Below are 24,247 nucleotides of genomic sequence, written 5' to 3'. Positions count from 1 at the left end.
TTGAAAGAAATTTTTTATTTTCAAAACATATGCATTGATAATTTTTCAAGACATATGCATTGATAATTTTTCAACATTGACCCTTGCATAGCTTTGTATTCCAAATTTTCCCCTCCTTCCTCCCACTGCTCCCCTAGATGGCAAACAATCCAATATATGTTATACATGTTAAAATACATTAAATTCAATATATGTAAACATTTATACAATTACCTTACTGCATAAGAAAAATCATATCAAAAAGGAACGAAAATTAGTAAGAAAACAAAATACAAGTGCATAATAACAAAAAGAGTGAGAATGTTACGTAATGAGCCACACTCAGTTCCCACAGTCCTCTCTCTGAGTAGAGATGGCTCTCTTCATCACAAGATCATTGAAACTGGCCTCAATCACTTAAAGATATTTCTTATAAAAAACTAAATCCACTGGCAGGTAATACCCAAGTTCAGTTTGTTATCCCCTTCCTGAAAAAGATCTTTTGGTTTTATTAATTGTTGTCTTATAGCCACTTCATCTAATGTAATCTTGTCGATATATTTATCACTGAATATTAAACTCATTTCAAACTTAGCTAGTTTGGTCCTCAAACACCAAACAACCTGTTGGTAGGCCTGTAATGCAAGCATATCCAACATTTGCTTATACTTCATAACTAATATTCTTCTGGCATAACTTTCAAACATAAAAATCAGGATCATTTCCATATCAAAAGGAGGCTCAAAATAGGCTATAAGCAGGAAAAAATATAAAATATTCCATAAACACAAAACAGCAACATACAAGAATCAAAAATGACCAAACTTTTAAGTGGTAGCAATGTTACACGCAACAATTAGTACAGAGACTGCTGGATTTAGGAAGACCCAAGTTTGAATTTTGCCTCAGAAACATAATTATTGTGTGACCCTGGGCAAGTCCAGTGTTTGTAAATTATTTAACCTGATTCATAGTAGGTACTTAATAAATGATTATGACTTTTTCATCCCTTTTTGTCTCATTTTGAAATATTATTTTCCTCATAAGACTTTTTCTTTTTATTTTTTTGTATGTATGGCTAGAAATAGTTTCAATTTCTTCATCTGAGAATTGCCTGTTCATATCCTTTCATCATTTATCAATTGGAGAATGGCTTGATTTCTTATAAATTAGAGTCAATTATATATTTTGGAAATGAAGCCTTTATCAGAACTTTTGACTGTAAAAATGTTTTTCCAGTTTATTGCTTCCCTTCTAATCTTGTTTGCATTAGTTTTGTTTGTACAAAAACTTTTCAATTTAATATAATCAAAATTTTCTATTTTGTGATCAATAATGATCTCTAGTTCTTCTTTGGTCATAAATTCCTTCCTCTTCCACAGGTCTGAGAGGTAAACTACCCTGTGTTCCTCTAATTTATTTATAATCTCATTCTTTATGCCTAGGTCACGAACCTATTTTGACCTTATTTTGGTGTATGGTGTTAAGTGTGGGTCAATGCCTAGTTTCTGCCATACTAATTTCCAATTTTCCCAGCAATTTTTGTCAAACAGTGAGTTCTTATCCCAAAAGCTGGGGTCTTTGGGTTTGTCAAACACTGGATTATTAAAGTTATTGACTGTTTGTCCTTTGAACCTAACCTATTCCACTGATCAACTAGTCTATTTCTTAGCCAACACCAAATGGTTTGGTAACCGCTGCTTTATAATATAGTTTTAGATCAGCTAAACTGATCTAGGCCACCTTCATTTGATTTTTTTTTCATTAATTCCCTTGAAATTCTTGACCTTTTGATTTTCCATATGAACTTTGTTGTTATTTTTTCTAAGTCATTAAAATATTTTTTGCGAGTCTGATTATTATATTTGCTTGCCCTCATAGGACTGTTTGAAGATGAAATAACAATTGTAAAATGCTTGTCAAACTTTAAAGGACTCCATAAATGCAAGCAGCTATTATTATTTTATGAAACAACCTATTTTTTGCTCCTGGATAGGAGACATATATACATACCTGGCTCAGATGCAGGGGATAAACTGAGGCAGGGGCGGAGTCAGGGTACTGAGAGTGGGACTCTGACAGGGTGGGGTGAGCCACCGGAGATGAGATGACATAATCAGGGGGAGGCACCCCAGATGTGGGGAGAGGCATCTTAATAAGATAGTATCTGACATTCCAATAGCTTGGGATGGGGAGAGGCATTCTGATATTCTAAAACATAAGATTTTTTATCCTTATCAAGTATTCTGATAAAGAGGGGGAGATTTTGCAGAACTGAGAGAAGCAGGAAAACTGAGGCAGGACTGAGCCAGGATAATTAGGGAAACTGAGTCAGGAGAATAAAAAAGAACTGTGGCATACATAACAGTAAAGTCATCTAGCTTGTTGAATTTATTTCAAATTAATAATAATTTGAATAATAATAATAATAAAATAATATCCTCTGCCAACTCAGACATTTTTACAATTTTTGGAAATATTCATCCTTCACAAAAAAATTTCTTAAGAAAATAATATGGGCCATCATGATCATCTTAATGATTCTTATTTTAGTTCAATTACAATACAGATATAAGTAATTTGCCAGAATGATTTCTTTTCATTAATACTGTGGCCATTCTTGGTTTATCGGTTACCAGTTTGGACCAGAAGAAATTTCTAACTAAAAATTTAGTTTAAAAAAAAAAAAAAAGATTCTACCGGGAAACAGGAAGTGAGCCTGCTGAGCAAAAAGAAAAACAAACACTCCTTTTGGTTGAGCTTTCAACACAAAGCATAAAAATCCCTGCCAGGAAATGAACACTTAAAAGTTGTTTTTTTTTTTTTTCCATTAATACAACCAAGAAGTTGAAAAGGCTACACAGCAAAATTTATTATGTAATATAACTCATAAATCAATGGTTCCCTAAAACCTCTCTTTACATTTTTTATTAGGTCCTTTGATGTTTTTAACCTTTTGTCCTTTAATTTAGGTAAAATTATCATTTTTTTCTCATATTTGATTTGCCTACCCATGAACAATTAGTATTTCTCCAATTATCTAAATCTGATTTTATTTGTATGAAAATTTTTTTTAATAATTTTGTTTATTTAGTTTCTGGGTTTGTTTTGGTAGTTCTATTGCTAGGAAATTTATACTGTCTAGAGATATTTTAAATGGCGTATCACTTACTATCTCTTCTTGGAAGTTTTTATTTATGCTATCTAGGAATGCTAATAATTTATGTGAATTTATTTTATATCCTGCTACTTAGTTGAAACTAATTAATTTTATTTTTTTAAATTAATTAATTTATTTAATAGCCTTTTATTTACAGATTATATGTATGGGTAACTTTACAGCATTAACAATTACCAAACCTCTCATTCCAATTTTTCACCTCTTACCCCCCACCCTCTCCCCCAGATGGCAGGATGACCAGTAGATGTTAAATATATTAAAATATAAATTAGATACACAATAAGTATACATGAACAAACCGTTATTTTGCTGTACAAAAAGAATCAGACTCTGAAATATTGTACAATTAGCTTGTGAAGGAAATCAAAAATGCAGGTGGGCATAAATATAGGGATTGGGAATTCAATGTAATGGTTTTTGAAACTAATTAATTTTAGGAAATTTTTTAATTGAGTGTTTGGAATTTTCCAAGTTTATCACCTTTATTGTCTGCAAAAATAGATTGTTTTATTTTCTCATTTTCTATTTTGTCTCATTTCTTTTTCCCTATCTTATTGCTATTGTTGGGATTTCCAATACAATAATGAATGACAGTGACAGTGAGCATCCTTAATTCATAACTAATCTTACTGGGAAGATTCTAGCTCATTATGCCCATTACAAATAATGCTTTTAGGTAAATGTTTTATTTTTTATTTATATTATATATATATATATATATATATATAATATATTAATAGATGAAGTTTAAGAAAATATAGCATTTCAATTGAAAATACTTGAAACTATGGGTATTGGACTTTCCCTTAAAGATAAAAAATAAAACATTTACCTAAAAGCATTATCAGTTTAAGGGAAAGCCCAATATCCATAATTTCAAGTATTTTCAATTGAAATGCTATATTTTCTTAAACTTCATCTATTAATATATATAATCAAATTTCATCAATTAATATAATCATGACTTATGTTACTTTATTATTGATAATTATATAATGAATTATGTTAATATATTCATTTTATTAAACCATCCTTACATTCCTGATATAAATATCTTAGTTAAACTTTTAGCTAGTTTTTTTTTTTTTTTTGAAGATTGTAACTTTCTATTGACAGAGCCCATGCCTGGGTAACTTTTTACAACATTATCCCTTGTACTCACTTCTGTTCCGACTATTCCCTTCCCTCCCTCCATCCCCTCCCCCAGATGAGAAGCAGTCCTATACATGTTAAATATGCCACAGTATATCCTAGGTACAATATATGTGTGCAGAACTGAATAGTTCTCCTGTTGAACAGGAAGAAGTGGATTCAGAAGGTAAAAATAACCCGGGAAGAAAAACAAAAATGCAAACAGTTTACATTCATTTCCCCGTGTTCTTTTTCTGGGTGTAGCTGCTTCTGTCCATCCTTGATCAATTGGAACTGAGTCAGATCTTCTCTTTGTCAAAGAAATCCACTTTCATCAAAATACATCCTCATACAGTATCGTTGTTGAAGTATATAATGATCTCCTGGTTCTGCTCATTTCGCTCAGCATCAGTTCATGTAAATCTCTCCAAGCCTCTCTGTATTCATCCTGCTAGTCATTTCTTACAGAACAATAATATTCCATAACATTCATATACCACAATTTACCCAACCATTCTCCAATTGATGGGCATCCATTCATTTTCCAGTTTCTGGCCACTACAAAAAGGGCTGCCTGCCACAAACGTTTTGGCACATACAGGTCCCTTTCCCTTCTTTAGTATCTCTTTGGGGTATAAGCCCAGTAGTAGCACTGCTGGATCAAAGGGTATGCACAGTTTAATAACTTTTGGGGCATAATTCCAGATTGCTCTCCAGAATGGTTGGATCAGTTCACAACTCTACCAACAATAAATACATCAGTGTCCCAGTTTTCCCGCATCCCCTCCAACATTTCATCATTAGTTTTTCCTGTCATCTTAGCCAATCTGACAGGTGTGTAGTGGTATCTCAGAGTTGTCTTAATTTGCATTTCTCTGATCAATAGTGATTTGGAACACTCTTTCATATGAATGGAAATATGAAGTGGAAATATGAAGTTACAATTTCATCATCTGAAAATTGTCTGTTCATATCTTTTGACAATTTATCAATTGGAGAATGCTTGATTTCTTAAAAATTAGAGTCAATTATTCTCTATATATTTTGGAAATGAGGCCTTTATCAGAACCTTTAACTGTGAAAATGTTTTCCCAGTTTGTTGTTTCCCTTCTAATCTTATTTGCATTAGTTTGTACAAAGGCTTTTTAATTTGATGTAATCAAAATTTTCTATTTTGTGATCAATAATGATTTCTAGTTCATCTTTGGTCACAAATTGCTTCCTCCTCCACAAGTCTGAGAGATAAACTATCCTATGTTCCTCTAATTTATTTATAATCTCGTTCTTTATGCCTAAATCATGGACTCATTTTAATCTTATCTTGGTATATGATGTTAAATGTGGGTCCATGCCTAATTTCTGCCATACTAATTTCAAGTTTTCCCAGCACTTTTCGTCAAATAATGAATTCTTATCCCAAAAGTTAGGATCTTTGGGTTTGTCAAAGACTAGATTGCTATAGTTTACTATTTTGTCTTGTGAACCTAACCTATTCCACTGATCAACTAATATATTTCTTAGCCAATGCCAAATGGTTTTGGTGACTGCTGCTTTATAATATAGTTTAAGATCAGGTACAGCTAGAGGCCACCTTTATTTGATTTTTTTTTCATTACTTCCCTTGAGATTCTCGACTTTTTGTTCTTCCATATGAATTTTGTTGTTATTTTTTCTAGGTCATTAAAATATTTTCTTGGGAGTCTGACTGGTATAGCACCAAATAAAAAGATTAGTTTAGGGAGTATTGTCTTCTTTATTATATTCGCTCGACCTATCCAGGAACACTTAATATTTTTCCAATTATTTAAATCTGACTTTATTTGTGTGGAAAGTGTTTTGTAATTTTGCTCATATAATTCCTGACTTTCCTTTGGTAGGTAGATTCCCAAATATTTTATGCTATCAGTAGTTATTTTGAATGGAATTTCTCTTTGTATCTCTTGCTGTTGGATTTTGTTGGTGATGTATATAAAAATGCTTAGAATTTATGGGGATTTATTTTGTATCCTACAACTTTGCTAAAGTTATGAATTATTTCTAATAGCTTTAGCTAGTCTTTTATTTAGGATTTTTGCATACCTATGTATTCATAAAACTGGTCTAAATTTTTCAGTAGGTACAATCCCAGCTCAAATAATAAGCTAGGCCTATGACCAATAGCGAAACCCTATCACAGGATAGGCCGATAGTGAGAACTGACCATGGGACCAGCTGGAAGAGAGACCCTGTTTCCTAGCAATCCAGCAGCAGGGTCTCATCCCTGAGGCAAGTCAGTACTAACCCACACACATAACAGAAGCCAATAGGCAGGTCCCACCCCCCTCATTACAAGCAAGAAAGGAAGTCTACTCACCCCCTTACCCCAGTCCCTGAGAAAGCAAGCAACTAAGCCCTCAAGCCCAGTGAAAACCAGCAGTAAGACCCTGAGTCCAGAACAAAAAGTTTGGGACACTGTAGCACTAGAGCCTAGCTCTCACATAAAACATCAAGTCACAAAAAGGGCACCCCCCCAAAAAAAAAGAAAAAGAAAGAAAAAGACAAATGAGCTAAACTATAGATTACTATGGTGACAAGGAACATCAAGCCATAAACTTAGAAGAGGACAATAGCATCAAAATGGCTACGTGAGGCCTCAAAGAAAAATGTAATTTGGTCTCAGGCCCAAAAAGAATTCCTACAAGAGCTTAAAAAGAGTTTTAATAAGCAAATTAGACACAATGAAGAAAAATTGGGGAAAGAACTGAGAGTAATGCAAGATAATCATGAAAAAAAAAAGACTAGCACAGGAAAAGATATACAAAAATTTACTCCCTAAAAAATAGAATTGGCCACATGAAAAAGGAAGCACAAAAGCTCACTGAAGAAAACAATCCCTATTTCCCCCCTTCAATAGGGTGACAGATGGGCCCCAGCATAGGATAACAAAATTGTTTTCTTTTCTAGAGAGCTAGAATTCTGAGAATTATTATAATAAATCAACAAAGTAGCTTAACAGTGAATCAAATAATCAGAAATGGGTCCCTGTATGCTTTTCAACAACAGTCTTAACACAGATTCCAATTCAGCTCAAACTAGTTATCATGATCAATGACTTGGCAAAGACAAATGGGGAATGAGCATGTTCAATACGCTAATTGCACATTAATCAATATATCCCATAGGAGGAGTTTTCTGCCATCTTTGAACATGCAACACATAAGATAGGAAAATTATATTTAGGAGGGCATGAAGAAGGTGGACAGGGAAATATTGCAAGCAGCACAATACTGACCTATGAGGAACTACTGGGAGGAGTATGGATGGCACACGGAAGGGGTTTGATTACTATAAGTACTGTCTCATTTCTGTACCAATCACTTCTTCATCATACAGATGTGCCTGCTTCCTATAAAAACTTAAATGCTCCTTCACTCACTCCAAAGACTTTTTGCTGTTTTGAGGGGTCCTAGATCCTTGATCATGTTCATAACAATAATATTTTTTCCAAATACATATAAAGATCATTTTCAGCATTCATTTTTATGTTTCAACTTTTTTTCTTTTTCCTCTTCCTTAAAACTATACATAGTTTTAAACACTCATTTATGTAAGATTTTGCATTTCAAATTTTTACTCCCTCATTCCCTTACTTTCCTCCTCCCCAAGACAATAAGTAATCTAATATGGGTTATACATGTATAATTCGTTTAAACATATTTCCATATTTGTCATGTTATGCAAGAAAATCAGATAAAAAGGGGAAAAACCATGAGAAAAATAGCAAGCAATAAAAAATGCTGAAAATACTATGCTTTGACCTAATATTTAGTCTCCATAGTTCTTTCAAGTGTAAAGATAGTTTTCAGAATTAATTTCTGTAAAATTTTGTGTTCCCAATTTTTTTTCTTCCTCTCCTACCTTCCCCCTATCTAAAATAGCAAGCAATCCAATATAGGTTGAACATGTATAATCTGAAGAAAATAATTCCTCAAAAATTAGAATTGAGCAAGTAGAAAATAATGACTATGAGACATAGATGCTAAAATCAAAAAAAGTAAAAAAAAAATTTTTTTTAATATTTATAATTGGAAAAACAGCCAACCTAGAAATAGATCCAGGAGAGATCATGTAAAAATTAGGACTACGTGAAAGGACAAACAAACAAACAAACAAAAAAACTCTAGATAAATTATCTTTCAAGAAATTATCAAAGCAAACTGTCCTGGTACATATTAGAACCAGAAAGCAAAACAGAAATGGAAAAATCCACCAATCATCTGAAAAAAGATCCCAAATTGAAAATTCCCAGGATCATAGCCAAATTCCAGAGGATCAAGGAAAAATTGATGCAAACAGCCAAAAGAAACTATTCAAATAGCATGGAACAATAGTCACAGATTTGGCAATTTTTACATTAAAGAACTAGAAGACTTGGACTATGATATTATGAGAGGCAAAGAATAGGATTACAATCAAAAATCACCTACCCAGCAAAATTGAATATATATTTCCAATAGAAAAAAATGGATATTTAACAAAATAGAGGACTTTTAAGCATTCCTAATTTAAAAATCAGAGTTGGAAAAAAAAAATTGACCTCCAACTACAAGACTCAAGGGAACATAAAAAAAGGGCAACAAGTAAATAAAATGAGAAAACATAAGAAATTCAATAAGGTTAAACTGTTTATATTTCTTTATGGAAAGATAATATTTGTAACTCTTAAGAACATTATTCCCATAAGAACAATTAGGAGTATATAGACAGAAGATATGAATACAAGCTGACTTTGATAGAATGGATACCCCCCAAAAAATAAAGGGGTGAGGAAGAAAATTGCACTGAAAGAAGAAGAAAAGAGACTGAATAGAGATGACTTATGTCACATAAAAAAGGCATGAAAGAGTTATTACAACAAAGGGGAAGATGAAGGAAAGGGGTGGCAGGTAAAACTTAAACCTTACTCTCATTAAAATTGACACCAAAAGGGAATAATAATATACACATTCAGTTGGATACAGAAATCTATCTTCCCGTATAAGAGATAATAAAAGGGGAAGGTAGACTGGCAAAGATGGTGATTAGAAGTAAAAAACTTGTGAGATGGGAAAAGGTGGTTACATAATAAGAGATATGGTGGGAAAAGGCAATTTTGTAATAAGAGATATGGGATTATGTAATAAGAGAAAAATAGCATGGAGGGAAATACAGTTATCATAACTCTAAATGCAAATGGGATGAACTCACTGTAAAAAGAAAAGGAAAGCAGAATGAATTAAAAACCAGAATTCTACAATATGTTATTTACAAGAAACATTTGCAAGCAGAGATATATATACAGGATAAAGATAAGGGGGTGGAGCATAGCTTATTATGCTTCAGCTTCAGAAAAGAAAGCAAGGGTAGCAATCATGATCTCAGACAAAAGCAAAAATAGATCTAATTAAAAGAGATAAGGAAGGAAACTACTTGCTAAGAGGTACCATAGACAATGAAACTATGTAAGTATTGAACATATATGCATCTAAATTTTTGAAAAAGTTGAATGAATCAGAGGAGGAAATAGATCATAAAACTATACTAATGAGGGACCTTAACATTTCCCTCTCAAAAACTAAATAAATCAAACCAAAAAATAAACAAGCAATAAATTAAGGAGGTGAATAAAATTCTGGAAAAATTAAATATGATAGATCTCTGCAAAAAAGTGAATGTGAATAATAAAAAGGAGTGTATTTTATCCCCTGCAGTATATAGCAACTACGTAAAAACTGACCACATATTAGGCCATTAAAACCTCACAAACAAATGTAGAAAAGCAGAAATACTAAGTGCTTTCTTTTAAGAACATAAAATTACATTTAATAATGGACAACAGAAAGAGATTAAAAATCAACTGGAAATAAAATAATCCCACAAAATAAGTGGGTCAAGGAATCGCAAAATTCTAATCATAGAAACAAGCAAAAATTTCATTTTTTAAAACAATGAGACAACTTACCAAAATATATAGGATACAGATATAGTGGTACTTAAGAAATAATTTATATCTTTAATTGATGACATTAAAAAAATAAAGAAAAAGCAGATCAATAAATTGAGCATGCAAGTAGAAAATTTTAAAAAGAACAAATTAAAAATCCCTAATTTAATATCAAATTGAAAAATATTGAAAATCAAAGGAGAGATTAATAAAAATGAAAGAAATTAAAGAACCAATAAATAAAATTAGAAGATGGTTTTTATTAAAAAAAACAATAAAATAGATAAACTAATGGTTGTTTAAAAAAGCAAAGCAATCCATATTACTAATATCAAAAATGAAGAGAAAATTAAGACAATTGTTGGGAGCTATTTTTCCTAATAATATGCCAATAAATTTGACAATCTAAAGAAATAGTTGAATATCTATAAAAACATAAACCATCCAGATTAATAGAAGAAATAAAATGCCTAAATAACCTGATCTTAGAAAAGAAACTGAATAAGTCATCAATGAACTTCTTAAGGAAAAAATTCCCAGGAACCGAAGTATTCATAAGCAAATTCTATCAAACATTCAAAGAACAATTAATCCCAATACTATATAAACTATTTGAAATAATAGGTGAAGAATAAAATTCTTTTTATGACACAAATATGGTACTGATTGGTTGTTATAGGTATTTAGCCTGCAAATCTGAGTCAGGAGGGAGCAAGAGAAAAGAGTTCTCCCAAAAAGCTCCAGGATAGGCTTGGAAACCATGGTGAGAGGTAGTGTGAGCAGAGCAAATACTGTAGTCTACAGACCAGAATAGACTCTAAGGACCTAATTCGAACTCTTAGAAATAACTGATTTCATGAGACATCAAGAAATATTAGAACAGAAAAGCCAAATGATTGAAAATGTAAAAGAAAATTTTAGATAGCTAATATAAAATCAAGTGACTAGAGAAACAGGTCAAGAAAAGATAAGAGTTAATATATTTCTTGAAAATCATATGATGGGGAAAAAAAGCAGCCTATGGAATATATTTAAAGAAATCATAAATGAAACCCATATCTGTCAAAACCAGAGGGTAAAAAAAGAATCCACTGATCACCTCCAGAAAGAAACACCAGAAGGGAATCCAGAAATGTCAAAGGCAAAATATAGAGTATCAAAGAGAGCCATCAAGGAAATGTATCTACCAAGCAGCCAGAAAGAATCAATTTAGAGGAAACACAAAATCACATAAAATCTGACAGCTTTAAAAATAAATGAAAAGTAGTCTTGGAACACAATAAAAAAAAACAAAGGAGATAAGCCTATAATCAAGAATAACAACTTACCCTGAAAAGCTAAATATAATCCTACAAATTTTTTTAAATATAAGACTTTCCAGTCTTTCTGATAAAAAAAAATATCCTATGAGTCTAAAGAAATCTAGAAAAGCAAATGTATTTGAGCAATTAAAAGTTGCTTGTTAGTAAAGCTATATAACAATCTAATGAGCATAATAAGAATTTCCTTAAAACTTTATTATCCTTTGAAGATAACAGAAAACCTAGAGGTTGATTTGTTTTGTTCTGAGGGTTTGAAGACAGGAAAGGAGGAAGAAATTTACCAAATTGGAAGAAATATTGGGGGAACAGCACATATCAAATGAGCTTTGTACTTACTACATATTTATTAACTTATTGAAACAGAAAAGGGAAAATCAAAGATATTCAGACACAATTTTGTGTGGAATGAAATCAAACTTAATATGAATGAAATCAAACAAATAAGAAAACTGGTTCAAAGACAGTAAATGACTTACTTTGTCCATGGTCCTACAGGAAGCCAGGACAAAAACTTATGTTCTCTAATTCCATATCTAGCTCATATTATTTTCTAGTGCATTATTTACCTGGTTTTATTCTGGACTTTTTTTATTTTTTCCTTTCTTTTTCCATAAACCCCATTAAAATTTGCCTTATACATGACAAATATCTACTTTCATTTTTTTTCTGGGCAATTTAGCAATGGTTATATACAGTTTTCTTTGCCATTCAATAAACCTGCAAAAGAGGTTAGGCAGTTCAACTCTGCTAGCTAATATATCAAATCCAGAGGCAGAAGAATGTAATAAATGTTTTAACAAGATATTAAATTAAACTACTAGATGCTACTATAAGAGTATGCTACTAAAATCAGGCAAAGTTAATAATGATACCTGCTGATCTAGTTAAGAATTATTATTTCTAATCTAATATTATATTAGGAAAACAAGTATTTTTGCAAATGTTCATTTTGTTTAATAGTCACTTTTTAATTAGGTACAAAAATCTCACAACAAATGAGTTAAAATACTTAAAATTATATCAATGAAAATTTAATGCAACATACTAAGCTTCTGTACTACAAGTTAAAAACTAAGAACCTTCACACTAAGATAACAAAAGACTATAGAATATACCAGCTATATAACTAGAGAGATCCTTATCTAACACATAGCTTATATTTTTTAATCTACAACATGAAATATACTTTTACATGTTATTAAGTGGAAATTTGATTTATCGCTAAACTCTGGTGAGAAAATACAATTAAACATTAGATAAAGTATCAAAACTCTTATCATAACATGGGACCACAGATTTCTGAGCTAGAAAGGATCTTTTCATTTTAATCATCTACTCATTTTAAAGATGAGAAAACTGAGGATAAAGAGTGATTACATCACCCAGCTATGTCTAAATGTCTAAAGCAGGAATCAATTCATATATTTCTGACTTCCAAATCTATCCTACTATCCAATATATACCCTCCTAAGGTGCCTGTTAACAGTTAACATCTAGCTACAGTCTGTTAACATCTAACTGAAACATTAATAGTTCTTGTAATTCAAATAAGAGATAAATATTTGTGTTATATATATATATATATATGGCAGTCTCCAAAAGATTACTAGTATCACCTTGGAATCCATTTTTTATTTTGTTTTTATTTTTTGGAATCCACTTTTTAACAAAGAAGGGATATTCAATTATAATTGTGAAATAGCCACTTACTGACATGCCCATTTCATAGGTTATATTTAGTTTCCAAGGAAATTTAAGAAATAACACTAACATATTAATTGCAGAAAACAATATTATTAACACTCGAGTAAACCAGTTTAAATTTTCTTTGTAAATTGTTAAAAATCCCACAAGTCAAAGAAGGCTTTCTTGACTGGATTTTTTCATCATTAATAGCAAAAACACAAAGTGTTAATACATAAATTCTCAATCATTTGATAAAGGTACATAATTCTATTACTTTTTAGCCAAGATATTCATTAAAAAATGAATTCTTCTTAATAATACTCTACTTTGAAGCTTGTTTGAAAGGACCATACCTGAGATATTTGGCCTTGGACTTTTGTAAGTTGAGTTGATCTGATATTTAAAGAATGACTTCTTGTTACTGTTGATCCCAAAAGGGACTTTCCATTCACTTTTTTTTCAAGACAACCTGCTGGTGATCTCTTTTCAAGAAGCACAGCATCCCAAGGATCCTCTGCTGTTAAAACTGGAGCATTTTTCTCTTCTAGATGGTCTAACACCTCCACATTATCCACTTTAGGTTTACTTAAAGGATCTAAGTCTAGCCAGTCAAATTTACTGATATCATCATGCTTTGGGGATGTTTGCAGATTACTGACAGCAGTTTTTGTATTACTTATCTCCAAGTCAGTCCTTGCTTTACCATTTTTTAAAAATTCTGAAGTGCTAGCTATTTTATCAAACAGTTTTGCCATTTCAGGACTGACTGCTGGTCGATAGATGGGTAAACTTCCTGGTGGAAGAAAAGATGTAGTAGGTGTCAAAGGGTATGAAATGTACTGGGATTGTCTTGGAAGACTTAAATAAATAGGTTCTGTAGATGGAAACGTAGACATGCTTGGATTGAAGCCATTTTGGAACGCACCAGATTGTTTACAGTAAGCTGACGGATAAATAGAAGGTAAAGTGCAAGTGGAAGGCCCAGGTAATCCAGGTAGCCATTGTCCTCTTGGAATAGTAGGCCGTAGATAAAACTGTGCTGAAAAAGAAGGGCTCAACACAGGAGTAACTGGCATTGGTGGAGCTTTACTAGACTCAAAACTGTCATCCAGCAGTAATTTCTCAAGTTCAGCATGAGTTAGTTTTTCAATATCAATATCTACAGCACTTTTGGGTGAATCTGATTCAGGAAACACCATGAGATCAAGGTCCTGTTTGTTATGAATTTCTTGTGATTTTTGAGCAGTATTACTTAACAATTTGAAACCTTTCTGATTTTCAATTACTTGTTTGTCCTTTTGAAGTTTTGCTAGAGCTTCAGCTTCCATCTGTAATGCTTCTTCTCTGTCAACATCTTTAGTTTTTGCTGGCCCCAAAGGTGAGGATGAACACTGCTTAAACCCATTGTTACTGGATATCTGAGCCATTCTGTAAAAAGGATGTCCATTTAAAAGATCAAACCTATCTTCTTCAAAACAAGTCTGTCTTGTAGGTCCCAAGGGATAAATTAGATGCACCTGTATAGAAGGAGAAGAAAAAAAAAAAAACTTCAAATAGGTTTTCAAAATTCATTTAATAATTTTGCATTATCTTTAAATATAAAAAGGAAATATTTCACTTATTATAAATTATGTAACCTATAGTCAGGCAATCTTCTTGACATTCACTTCCTTTTTCTAACCATCTGTCCCCATTGTGTATTACCTTCTCCTAATTAAAACCTCCATTAAGAACAGGAATTATCTCACTTTTATATCTGTATTCCCACTATCTGCCATCTAGGGGAAGGAGGGGAAAAGTTGGAACAGAAGTTTTTGCAAGGGTCAATGTTGAAAAATTACCCATGCATTATGTTTTGTATAAAAAAAAAAAAAAGCTATACTAAAAATAAAATTAAAAAAATGAAAATAAAATATTGGTATTACTAGTACTCAGTACTTTACATAATAAATATCTAAAAAATGTTTTTCACCCTTTCCTTTTTTACTTTCTTCATCTGGGCTGAGACACAATTAATTAAAAGTATTCAAGGTTAGGTTCAAAGGACAAAACAGCCAATAACTTTAATTACCCAAAGACCCCAGTTTTTGGGATAAGAATGCATTATTTGACAAAAATTGCTGGGAAAATTGGAAATTAGTATGGCAGAAACTAGGCACTGACCCCACACTTAACACCATACACCAAGATAAGGTCAAAATGGGTTCATGATCTAGGCATAAAGAATGAGATCATAAATAAATTGGAAGAGCATAGGATAGTTTACCTCTCAGACCTGTGGAAGAGGAAGGAATTTATGACCAAAGAAGAACTAGAGATCACTATTGACTACAAAATTGAAAATGTTGATTATATCAAATTGAAAGGTTTTTTACAAACAAAACTAATGCAGGCACGATTAGAAGGGAAACAATAAACTGGGAAAACATTTTTACAATCAAAGGTTCTGATAAAGGACTCATTTCCAAAATATATAGAGAATAATTGACTCTAATTTATAAGAAATCAAGCCATTCTCCAATTGATAAATGGTCAAAGGATATGAACAGACAATTTTCAGATGATGAAATTGAAACTATTACCACTCATATGAGTGTTCCAAATCACTATTGATCAGAGAAATGCAAATTAAGACAACTCTGAGATACCACTACACACCTGTCAGATTGGCCAGAATGACAGGGACAGGGCCAGAATGACAGGGACAAAGATAACGCGGAATGTTGGAGGGGATGTAGGAAAACAGGGACACTGATACATTGTTGGTGGAATTGTGAACACATCCAGCCATTCTGGAGAGCAATTTGGAACTATGCCCAAAAAGTTATCAAACTGTGCATACCCTTTGATCCAGCAGTGTTTCTACTGGGCTTATACCCCAAAGAGATACTAAAGAAGGGAAAGGGACCTGTATGTTCCAAAATGTTTATGGCAGCCCTGTTTGTAGTGGCCAGAAGCTGAAAAATGAATGGATGCCCATCAATTGGAGAATGGTTGAATAAATTATGGTATGAATGTTATGGAATATTATTGCTCTGTAAGAAATGACCAGCAGGACAAATACAGAGAGGATTGGTGAGACTTACATGAACTGATGCTGAGTGAAAGAGCAGAACCAGGAGATCATTATATACCTCAACAACGACACTGTATGAGATGTATTCTGATGGAAGTGGATTTCTTCAACAAAGAGAAGATCTAACTTAGTTTCAATTGATCAAGGATGGACAGAAGCAACTACACCCAAAGAAAGAACACTAGGAAATGAATGTAAACTGCTTGCATTTTTGTTCTTCTTCCAGGGTTATTTATACTTTCTAAATCCTATTCTCCCTGAGCAACAAGAGAACTGTTCAGTTCTGCACACATATATTGTATCCAAGACCTACTGTAACCTATTTAACATATACAGGACTGCTTGCCATCTGGGGGAGAGGGTAGAGGGAGGGAGGGGGGGAAAATCGGAACAGAAGTGAGTGCAAGGAATAATGTTGTAAAAAATTACCCTAGCATGGGTTCTGTCAATAAAAAGTTATTAAAAAAAAAATTTTAAGTATTCATTAGGACTTGTTAGCCTAGCAGCAGTAGCAAGATGAATAGAGCACATTAAGACTAAAGACGGAAATCTGTTAGGCTACAGACAACAATCCAGGTGAGGAAAAAAGCTTGAATCAAAGGTGGAATTAAGGAATAAAGGTTGCAAGAGATACCATGCAGACAGAACTGAAACAATGTGACAACAAAAAAGGCAAAATCTCCACAGAGGCTAATTAGGAGACAGAGAAAGAGATCTTACTATCAATCTCACTTAACTATATGTGTCTAGAGATATGTGGTGAAAATCTGAACAAGGCAAGAAGAGAGGTCCTAGTGGTCCACAGCCAACAACTGCTGCATGTTATATACTCATTTGAGGGGAATAGGAAAAAGGTCAGAAAAACAGAGTGGTTGTGGTAACTTATCGAAGTAAGAAGAGAGCCAAGCCTAGCTCCCAGCTATCACAAAAACAGGGATAATATGCAGGGTCAATTCTAATAGGGGGATGAAAATTTCTAATACCAGAAAATGGCAGAGAGACTTCCATAAGGAAAGAAATGAATACAGGTAATTCTCATTTTTAGATTTTATGTAAAGAATTCTGAAAAATTACGTATTTTTTCCCCCTAAATCTATTTTTATTGTACAGTATTGTGCTTCATGGCCTCACATCTTCCCCACTTCCAATTCCTCAAAAACCTCCAAGTTTTAGAGAAAACAGAAAAGAGTGCAAAAAAACAAAACAAAAACAAAAACAAAAAAAACCCTTCTTGGCTTGATACCACCATCCCTGAGAGAGAATACCTTCACCCCAGGCTGCCCACCAGCCGGTGCACTGGTCCCTGTGAATGACTTCACCCTTGGGTACTGAACACTTGTCCCTTTTTCTTCTCTGTCCAAGTCTGAACCACTTTCCTACTTCCTCTGTATTCTGGCCAAATGCAACATGGCTGGCTCTAGTCCATGTTTTTTTTCCTGCTGCTTGGTTTCTCTTCTTGGTTTGTCCTACCCCCTGGTCTATCCTGGAGCCATATGCAGGGCCCCTTCCTCCACAGGATGCAGCTCTCTTCCCTTTCCCATGAGCAAATTCACATGAAGTTTACTGAGTCTGCAGAACGCTCTATCAAAAATGTCTATATAAGGATCCCTCATGTTTCTTCATAGGCTTCTCCCTGGCTATTTTTTCCTATCTTTTGGGGGATTCTCATGACACTCCAACAGCATGATTGTCTGGGAAGTGAACACACACACACACACACACACACACACACACACACACACACCCCTTTGTATATATTTGCATTTACTTAGTTATGTAGATATTATTGATTCCAAAGGAAAATGTAATGTTCTGGAGAGCAAGGTCTATTTTTACTTTCTGTCTTTTTTACACCCAGCAACTACTAGTATAGTATTTAGCAAGTAAGTTCTTAGCAAATTTCCATTGATTAACTGATTGTTTCAATGCAAGATTTGGTAGGGGAGTATGAGGAGTAATTTTTAATCTGCTTCAACAACACAGAACAGAACACTTAACTTACAGAACTGACAAAACAAACTGATCTGAAAATGCCTGTAATTTCGGTGGAAATTTCTGATGAGATAATGGCCCTAAAGGCAAAATATTATATACTTATAATATTGGAGGAATTACAAATATTTTGACAAAAAAGGTAAGTGAAGAAGAAAATTCAAGGATCAGGAATTCCTCCTTCGCATTCATAACTGAAGAAATCCCACCAAAGGTTCCTAATTTAGGGTCCATGAATTTGGTTTTGTTTTTACATTTTGATAACTATTTCAATATAATTGGTTACATTTGTAATCCTATTTTATTTAATTTTATGCATTTGAAAGCATTATTCTGAGAATATTTCACCAGACTGCCAAAAGGAACTAGGACACAAGAAAGTTGGTCTACACAGTGGAGTATGGTGATAAAATTACAAATTCAGAAAAAAGGTACAGAGGGAATGGTATCATTGTCATATGCTTACTAAGGGTAATTATCCACATTCATTCCTTAGCAAACTTTTTATTAAAACTTTTTAAATTACAAAACGTATGCATGGATAATTTTCAACATTCGCCCTTGCAAAACCTTGTGTTCCAAATTTTTTTCTTCTCTTATCCCCAACACTTTCCCTAGAAGTGTGATGTCAAGTAATCCAATATATGTTAAACATGTACAATTTTCTATACTTATTTCCACAAATATCAGGCTGCACAAGAAAAATGAGCTCAAAAAGGGAAAGAATGAGAAAAAACAAAATGCAAGTAAACAACAACAAAAAAAGTGAAAATACTATGTTGTGGTCCACACTTGGTTCCCACAATCCTCTTTCTGGGTGCAGATGATTCTCTTCATCACAAGTCCATTGCAACTGGCATTAATCATCTCACTGTTACAACAAAGAGCCACGTCTATCAAAATTGATTTTTGTATAATTTTGTTGTTGCCATGTACTATGATCTCCTGGTTCTATTTACTTCACTCAGCATCAGTTCACGTAACTCTCTCCAGGCCTCTGCAATCATTCTACTGATCGTTTCTCATTGAATAATATTCCATGACATTCATATACCAAAACTTATTCAGTCATTCCCCAGCTGATGGAGATTCACTCAATTTCCAGTTGCTTGCCACTACAAAAAGGGCTGCCACAAACATTTTTTCATATGTGGGTCCTTTTCCCTTTTTTATGATCTCTTTGGGACACAGGTCCAGTAGAGACTCTACAGGATTAAAGAGTGTGCACAGTTTGATAATCCTTTAGGCGTCGTTCCAAATTGCTCTCCAGAATGTCTAAAACATTTCATAACTCCACAAACAACATATTAGTGTCTCAGTTTTTCCATTATATTTTGCAGTCATCTTAGCCAATCTTAGTTGTGTGTAGTGGTACCTCAGAGTTGTCTTAATTTGGATTTCTCTGATCCATAGTGATTTTGAGCACCTTTTCAAATGACTAGAAATGGTTTCCATTTCTTCATTGGAAAATTGTCTGTTCATATCCTTTGATATCAATTGGAGAATGGCTTGAATTCTTTTGAATGAGATTTTCTAAAATATATGTAAAATATGTAGAGAACTGACTCAAATTTATGAAGCTTTTTATATAAAGAATTGACTCAAATTTATAAGAGTTTAATGACAGGATGAAAGGAAAAAATGATGAAACCTTTGATCCAAGCAGTGTTTCTACTGGGCTTATATCCCAAAGAGATCTTAAAGGAGGGAAGAGGACTACATGTACAAAAATGTTTGTGGCAGCCATTTTTGTAGGGACAAGAAACTGGAAACAGAATGGTTGTCCATTAACTGGAAAATGGCTGAATAAGTTATGGTATATGAATATTATGGAATATTATTGTTCTGTAAGAAATGATCAGCAGGATTATTTCAGAGAGGCTTGGAAAGATTTACATGAAATAATGCAGAACCAAGAGATCATTTCATACGACAACAACAAGATTATATGAAGATCGATTCTGATGGATCTTTCCAACAATAAGATGATTGAGGCCAGTTCTAATGATCTTGTGATGAAGAGAGCCATCTACACCCAGAGAGAGGGCTGTGAGAACTGAGTGGGGATCACAACATAGCATTCTCACTCTGTTGTTGTTTGCTTGCATTTTGTTTTCTCATTTTTTTTTCTTTTTGATATGATTTTTCTTGTGCAGCAAGACAACTGCATAAAAATGTATACATATATTGGGTGTTAACATATATTTTAACATATTTAACATATTGGATTACTTGCCATCTAGGGGAGGGAATGGTGTGAAGGAAGAGAAAATTTGGATCACAAGGTTTTGTAGTTAACCCTACATTTTCCATGCATATGGTTTGAAAATTATCCATGCATATGGTTTTTAAAAAAAGAAAGGAGACCTTTATCAAAACCCTTGGGTGTAAAAATTTTTTCCCAGTTTATTACTTATCTTGTCTACATTGGTTTTGTTTGCACAAAACCTTTTTAACTTAATATAATCAAAATTATCTATTTTGTATTCAAAAATGTACTCCAGTTCTTTTTGGCCACAAATTTCTTCCTTCTCCACAGATCTGAGAGGTAAACTATCCTTTGTTTTTCTAATTTGCTTATAATATCACTCTCTGTCTAAATCATGAACAAATTTCGACCTTATCTTGGTATAGAGTGTTAGGTGTGGGTCAATGCCTATTTTCTGCCATAGTAATTTCCAATTTCTGAGCAGTTTTGGTCAAATAGTGAGTTCTTATCCCAAAAGTGGGAGTTTGGGGGTTTGTCAAACACTAGATTATTATTGTCATTCATTCTTTTGTCCTGTGAACCTAACCTATTCCACTGATCAAATTCTCTACTTCTTAGCCACTAACAAATGGTTTTGATGACCACTGCTTTATAATATAGTTTTTGGTTTGGTACAGCTAGGCCACCTTTATTTGCATTTTTTCAAATTAATTCTCTTGAAATTCTTGACCTTTTGTTCTTCCAGATGAACTTTGTTGTTATTTTTTCTTGCTCTGTAAAATAATTTATTGGGAATTTGATTAGTATGGTACTAATTTTGAACTCCATCTATTAAGGGAATGGTTTTTAGTGGAATGCAACCAATTTCACATTGGAAATTAATGCAAAAATAGGTTGTTGTAAAGCCAACTTTAAAGCTATTTTGAAAAGTGAAGCCACATCTTTTATGAAAAATGTATTCAGGACTGGTAGAAGAATTTGCCAGTAAAAATTGGCATCTTTCTTTTCAGCATTCTGGAACTTACTTTTGTGACTCAAAAACCTCAAAATTGGTGTTTACATTTTTGCACTCTATACAATAAATTTTGAAAGTTTTATTAACTCTAACCAATGCAAAGTCCCTAAAAGATATGAACTAAGACAAACAGGTATTTTTTTAAAGTGCTTACCATGTCAGGTATTGTGTTAAAGCCCTGGGGATACAAAAGAAAGCAAAAACCAAACAACTCCTCCTTCTCAAGGAGCTCACAGTCTAATGAGGGAAAGAATATGCAAACAATTACATTCAAACTACAAGTATAACAATTGGAGACTGCATCAAAGCAAAGTCATTAAAAGTAAGGAACACTGGAAGGTGAGACTTTATCACAAACTTCAGGAAGCAAAGAGCCAGAGATGAGGAAGGAAGGTGTTTCAAATATTGAAGAGATCAGTAGATCTCAATTAAGAGATGGGAGTGTTATCTATGAGGAACAGCAAAGAGGCCTCTGTCATTGGACTGCAGAGTACATAAAGGTAAGTAACATATATAAAGCCTGAAAAAGTAGTTAGAATCCAAGTTACAAGGGGCTTTGAAAGCCAAAGGGAGAATTCTAGTCATAAGAACCCCTGACCACATTTATCGAATATGGAGGTAATATGGTGAGATATGCATTTTCGGAAGCTCAACTGGACAATAGAAAAGTAGATAGAATGAAGTGGGGAGAAATGGAAACAAGGAGACCAACCAGAACAATATTAGGTGATGAGAGTCTGGACCAAAGTGGTAAAAATGTCAGAGGAAAGTAGATGGACATAATCTAATAAAACCATAAGCTGAAATATATAATATTTTTAAAACAGACATAAGACACTTTAAACTCTTATTTTCCTGCTATACATTTAACACAGAATTTTTTTATCTTTACAATAGCTTTTTATTTTTCCAAATACACGCAAAAATAGTTTTCAACATTCACTTTTGCAAAACCTTGTGTTCTAAATTTTTCTCTCTCCCTCCACCTCACCTCACCTCCCTCCCCTAGATAGCAAGCAATCTAATATAGGTTAAACATATGCAATTCTTCTAAACATATTTCCATATTCATCATGCTGCCCAAGAAAAACCAGATCAAAATGGGGGAAAAAAAACCCAAAATGCAACTAAGAAAAAACACAAGCAAACAACAACACAACATGAAAATCCTATGTATACTTTTGATGATGTTAGTGGCAGTCAGAGTTGTTAAAATCCCCTTTTGGTCGGCAGAGGTTTTTCATGAAAGAATTCATGAAACCCCGAATTATTAATTGGCAAAAATGAAAGTTTACTGTTGGACAGGAAGCCAGTTCTGCTAAGAAACTGACTTGTACAGTGGCAAAGTCCTATTAGGGAAATGGAGAGAATGCCTTCTCTGTGAGCAGGGCCAGAGCAAGAAGCTTTGGCCTTCTGCAAGGTAAATGGAGACTGACACTGAGAAGAGAATGGCTTCTCAGGGGACAGAGGGTCCTCACAGGCAGCTATGCCAAGGAGAAAGAGAGGTTCCTTGGCATGGCATGTTCCTGCTTTAGAAATTGCCCTTTAAAAGGAGTCTTGAAGCCAAGGTCCCCAATCTAGATGCTTATCAGTATCCTGCCCAGATCACCTATTGGAATTAACCACACTTCAAAGGGGTACTTTTTGACCAGGATTTCTAATTGCATCAAAGGATCTGGCATCCCCAAAAGATAACTTATCTGGGGGGAAGGGGAGGGAAGGAGGGGCTGAGACTCCAAAAGGGATCACAGTTTCAGAGTGATAATCTTAAAGGGAACACAGTTTCAATAAAGGGAACAGTTTCAGAGTGATAATCTTAAAGGGAACACAGCTTCAGTAAAAGAAACAGTTTCCCTCTCCCTTCACTTTGATCAACATTCAGTCTCCATAGTTCTATGTATGGATGCAGATGGCTCTCTCCATCACAAGTCTATTGGAATGAATATGAATCATCTTATTGTTGAAAACAGCCAAATCCTTCATAGTTGATCATCACATAATCTTGCTGTGCTACGTACAATGTTCTCTTGGTTTTACTCACTTCACTCAGCATCATTTCATGTTTTTCAGGATTTTCTGAAATAGCCTGCTCATCATTTCTTATAGAACAGTAATATTCCATAACATTCATATAACCTAATTTATTTAGCCATTCCCCAACATGCACTCAAATTTTCCAGTTCCTTGCCACTACAAAATAGGTCATAACAAACATGTGGGTACGTTCCCCTTTTTGATAATTATCTTTGGGATACAGACCCAGTACTGATACTGCTGGACCAAAGGGTATGCCGTTTGATAGCCCTTTGGACATAGTTCCAAATTGTTTTCCAGAATAGCTGGATCACTTCACAACAATAACAATGTATTAGTGTCCAGGGTTTCCCACATAACCTCCAACTTTATCATTAGTTTTTCCTGTCATCTTGGCCAATCTGAGAAGTGTGAAATAACATAGGGTTTTTAAATGAAATTTTAAAGCTCCTATTTCCTTGAAGGTTGAAATTCCTTGAATTTACTTTAACCTTCTTTGAATTACATTTATCTTGGGTTTTTTTTTCTTTCTTTCTTTCTTTCTTTCTTTTTTTTTTTTTTTTTAAACATGAAGGCTTCTTAGAGGCCATTAAAGGAGAGTAAAAACACTGACTTAAAGAAATTTTATCTTCTCTAATGTTTAAGAATAGCAAATGCTCA

The 24,247-nt window shown here is 33.4% G+C and overlaps 1 protein-coding gene across 3 annotated transcripts in view; it reads right to left on the bottom strand.

Annotated features, from left to right (window-relative positions):
* Nucleotides 1-24,247, bottom strand: part of PIK3C2A (phosphatidylinositol-4-phosphate 3-kinase catalytic subunit type 2 alpha) — a 149,060-nt gene that overhangs the window by 83,355 nt on the left and 41,458 nt on the right. For all 3 annotated transcript variants that reach the window (XM_031941880.1, XM_031941879.1, XM_031941881.1), the window contains exon 2: nucleotides 13,615-14,778. In XM_031941880.1, the coding sequence (XP_031797740.1) occupies nucleotides 13,615-14,688 (1,074 nt within the window). In that variant the 5' untranslated portion in view covers nucleotides 14,689-14,778. The remainder of the gene's footprint in view (nucleotides 1-13,614; nucleotides 14,779-24,247) is intronic.

The sequence above is a fragment of the Sarcophilus harrisii genome, chromosome 6 (assembly GCF_902635505.1).
Source record: "Sarcophilus harrisii chromosome 6, mSarHar1.11, whole genome shotgun sequence".
Lineage (NCBI taxonomy): Eukaryota > Metazoa > Chordata > Mammalia > Dasyuromorphia > Dasyuridae > Sarcophilus > Sarcophilus harrisii.
The sequence above is the reverse complement of the archived record's forward strand: the minus strand, read 5'-3'. Positions and strand labels throughout refer to the sequence as shown.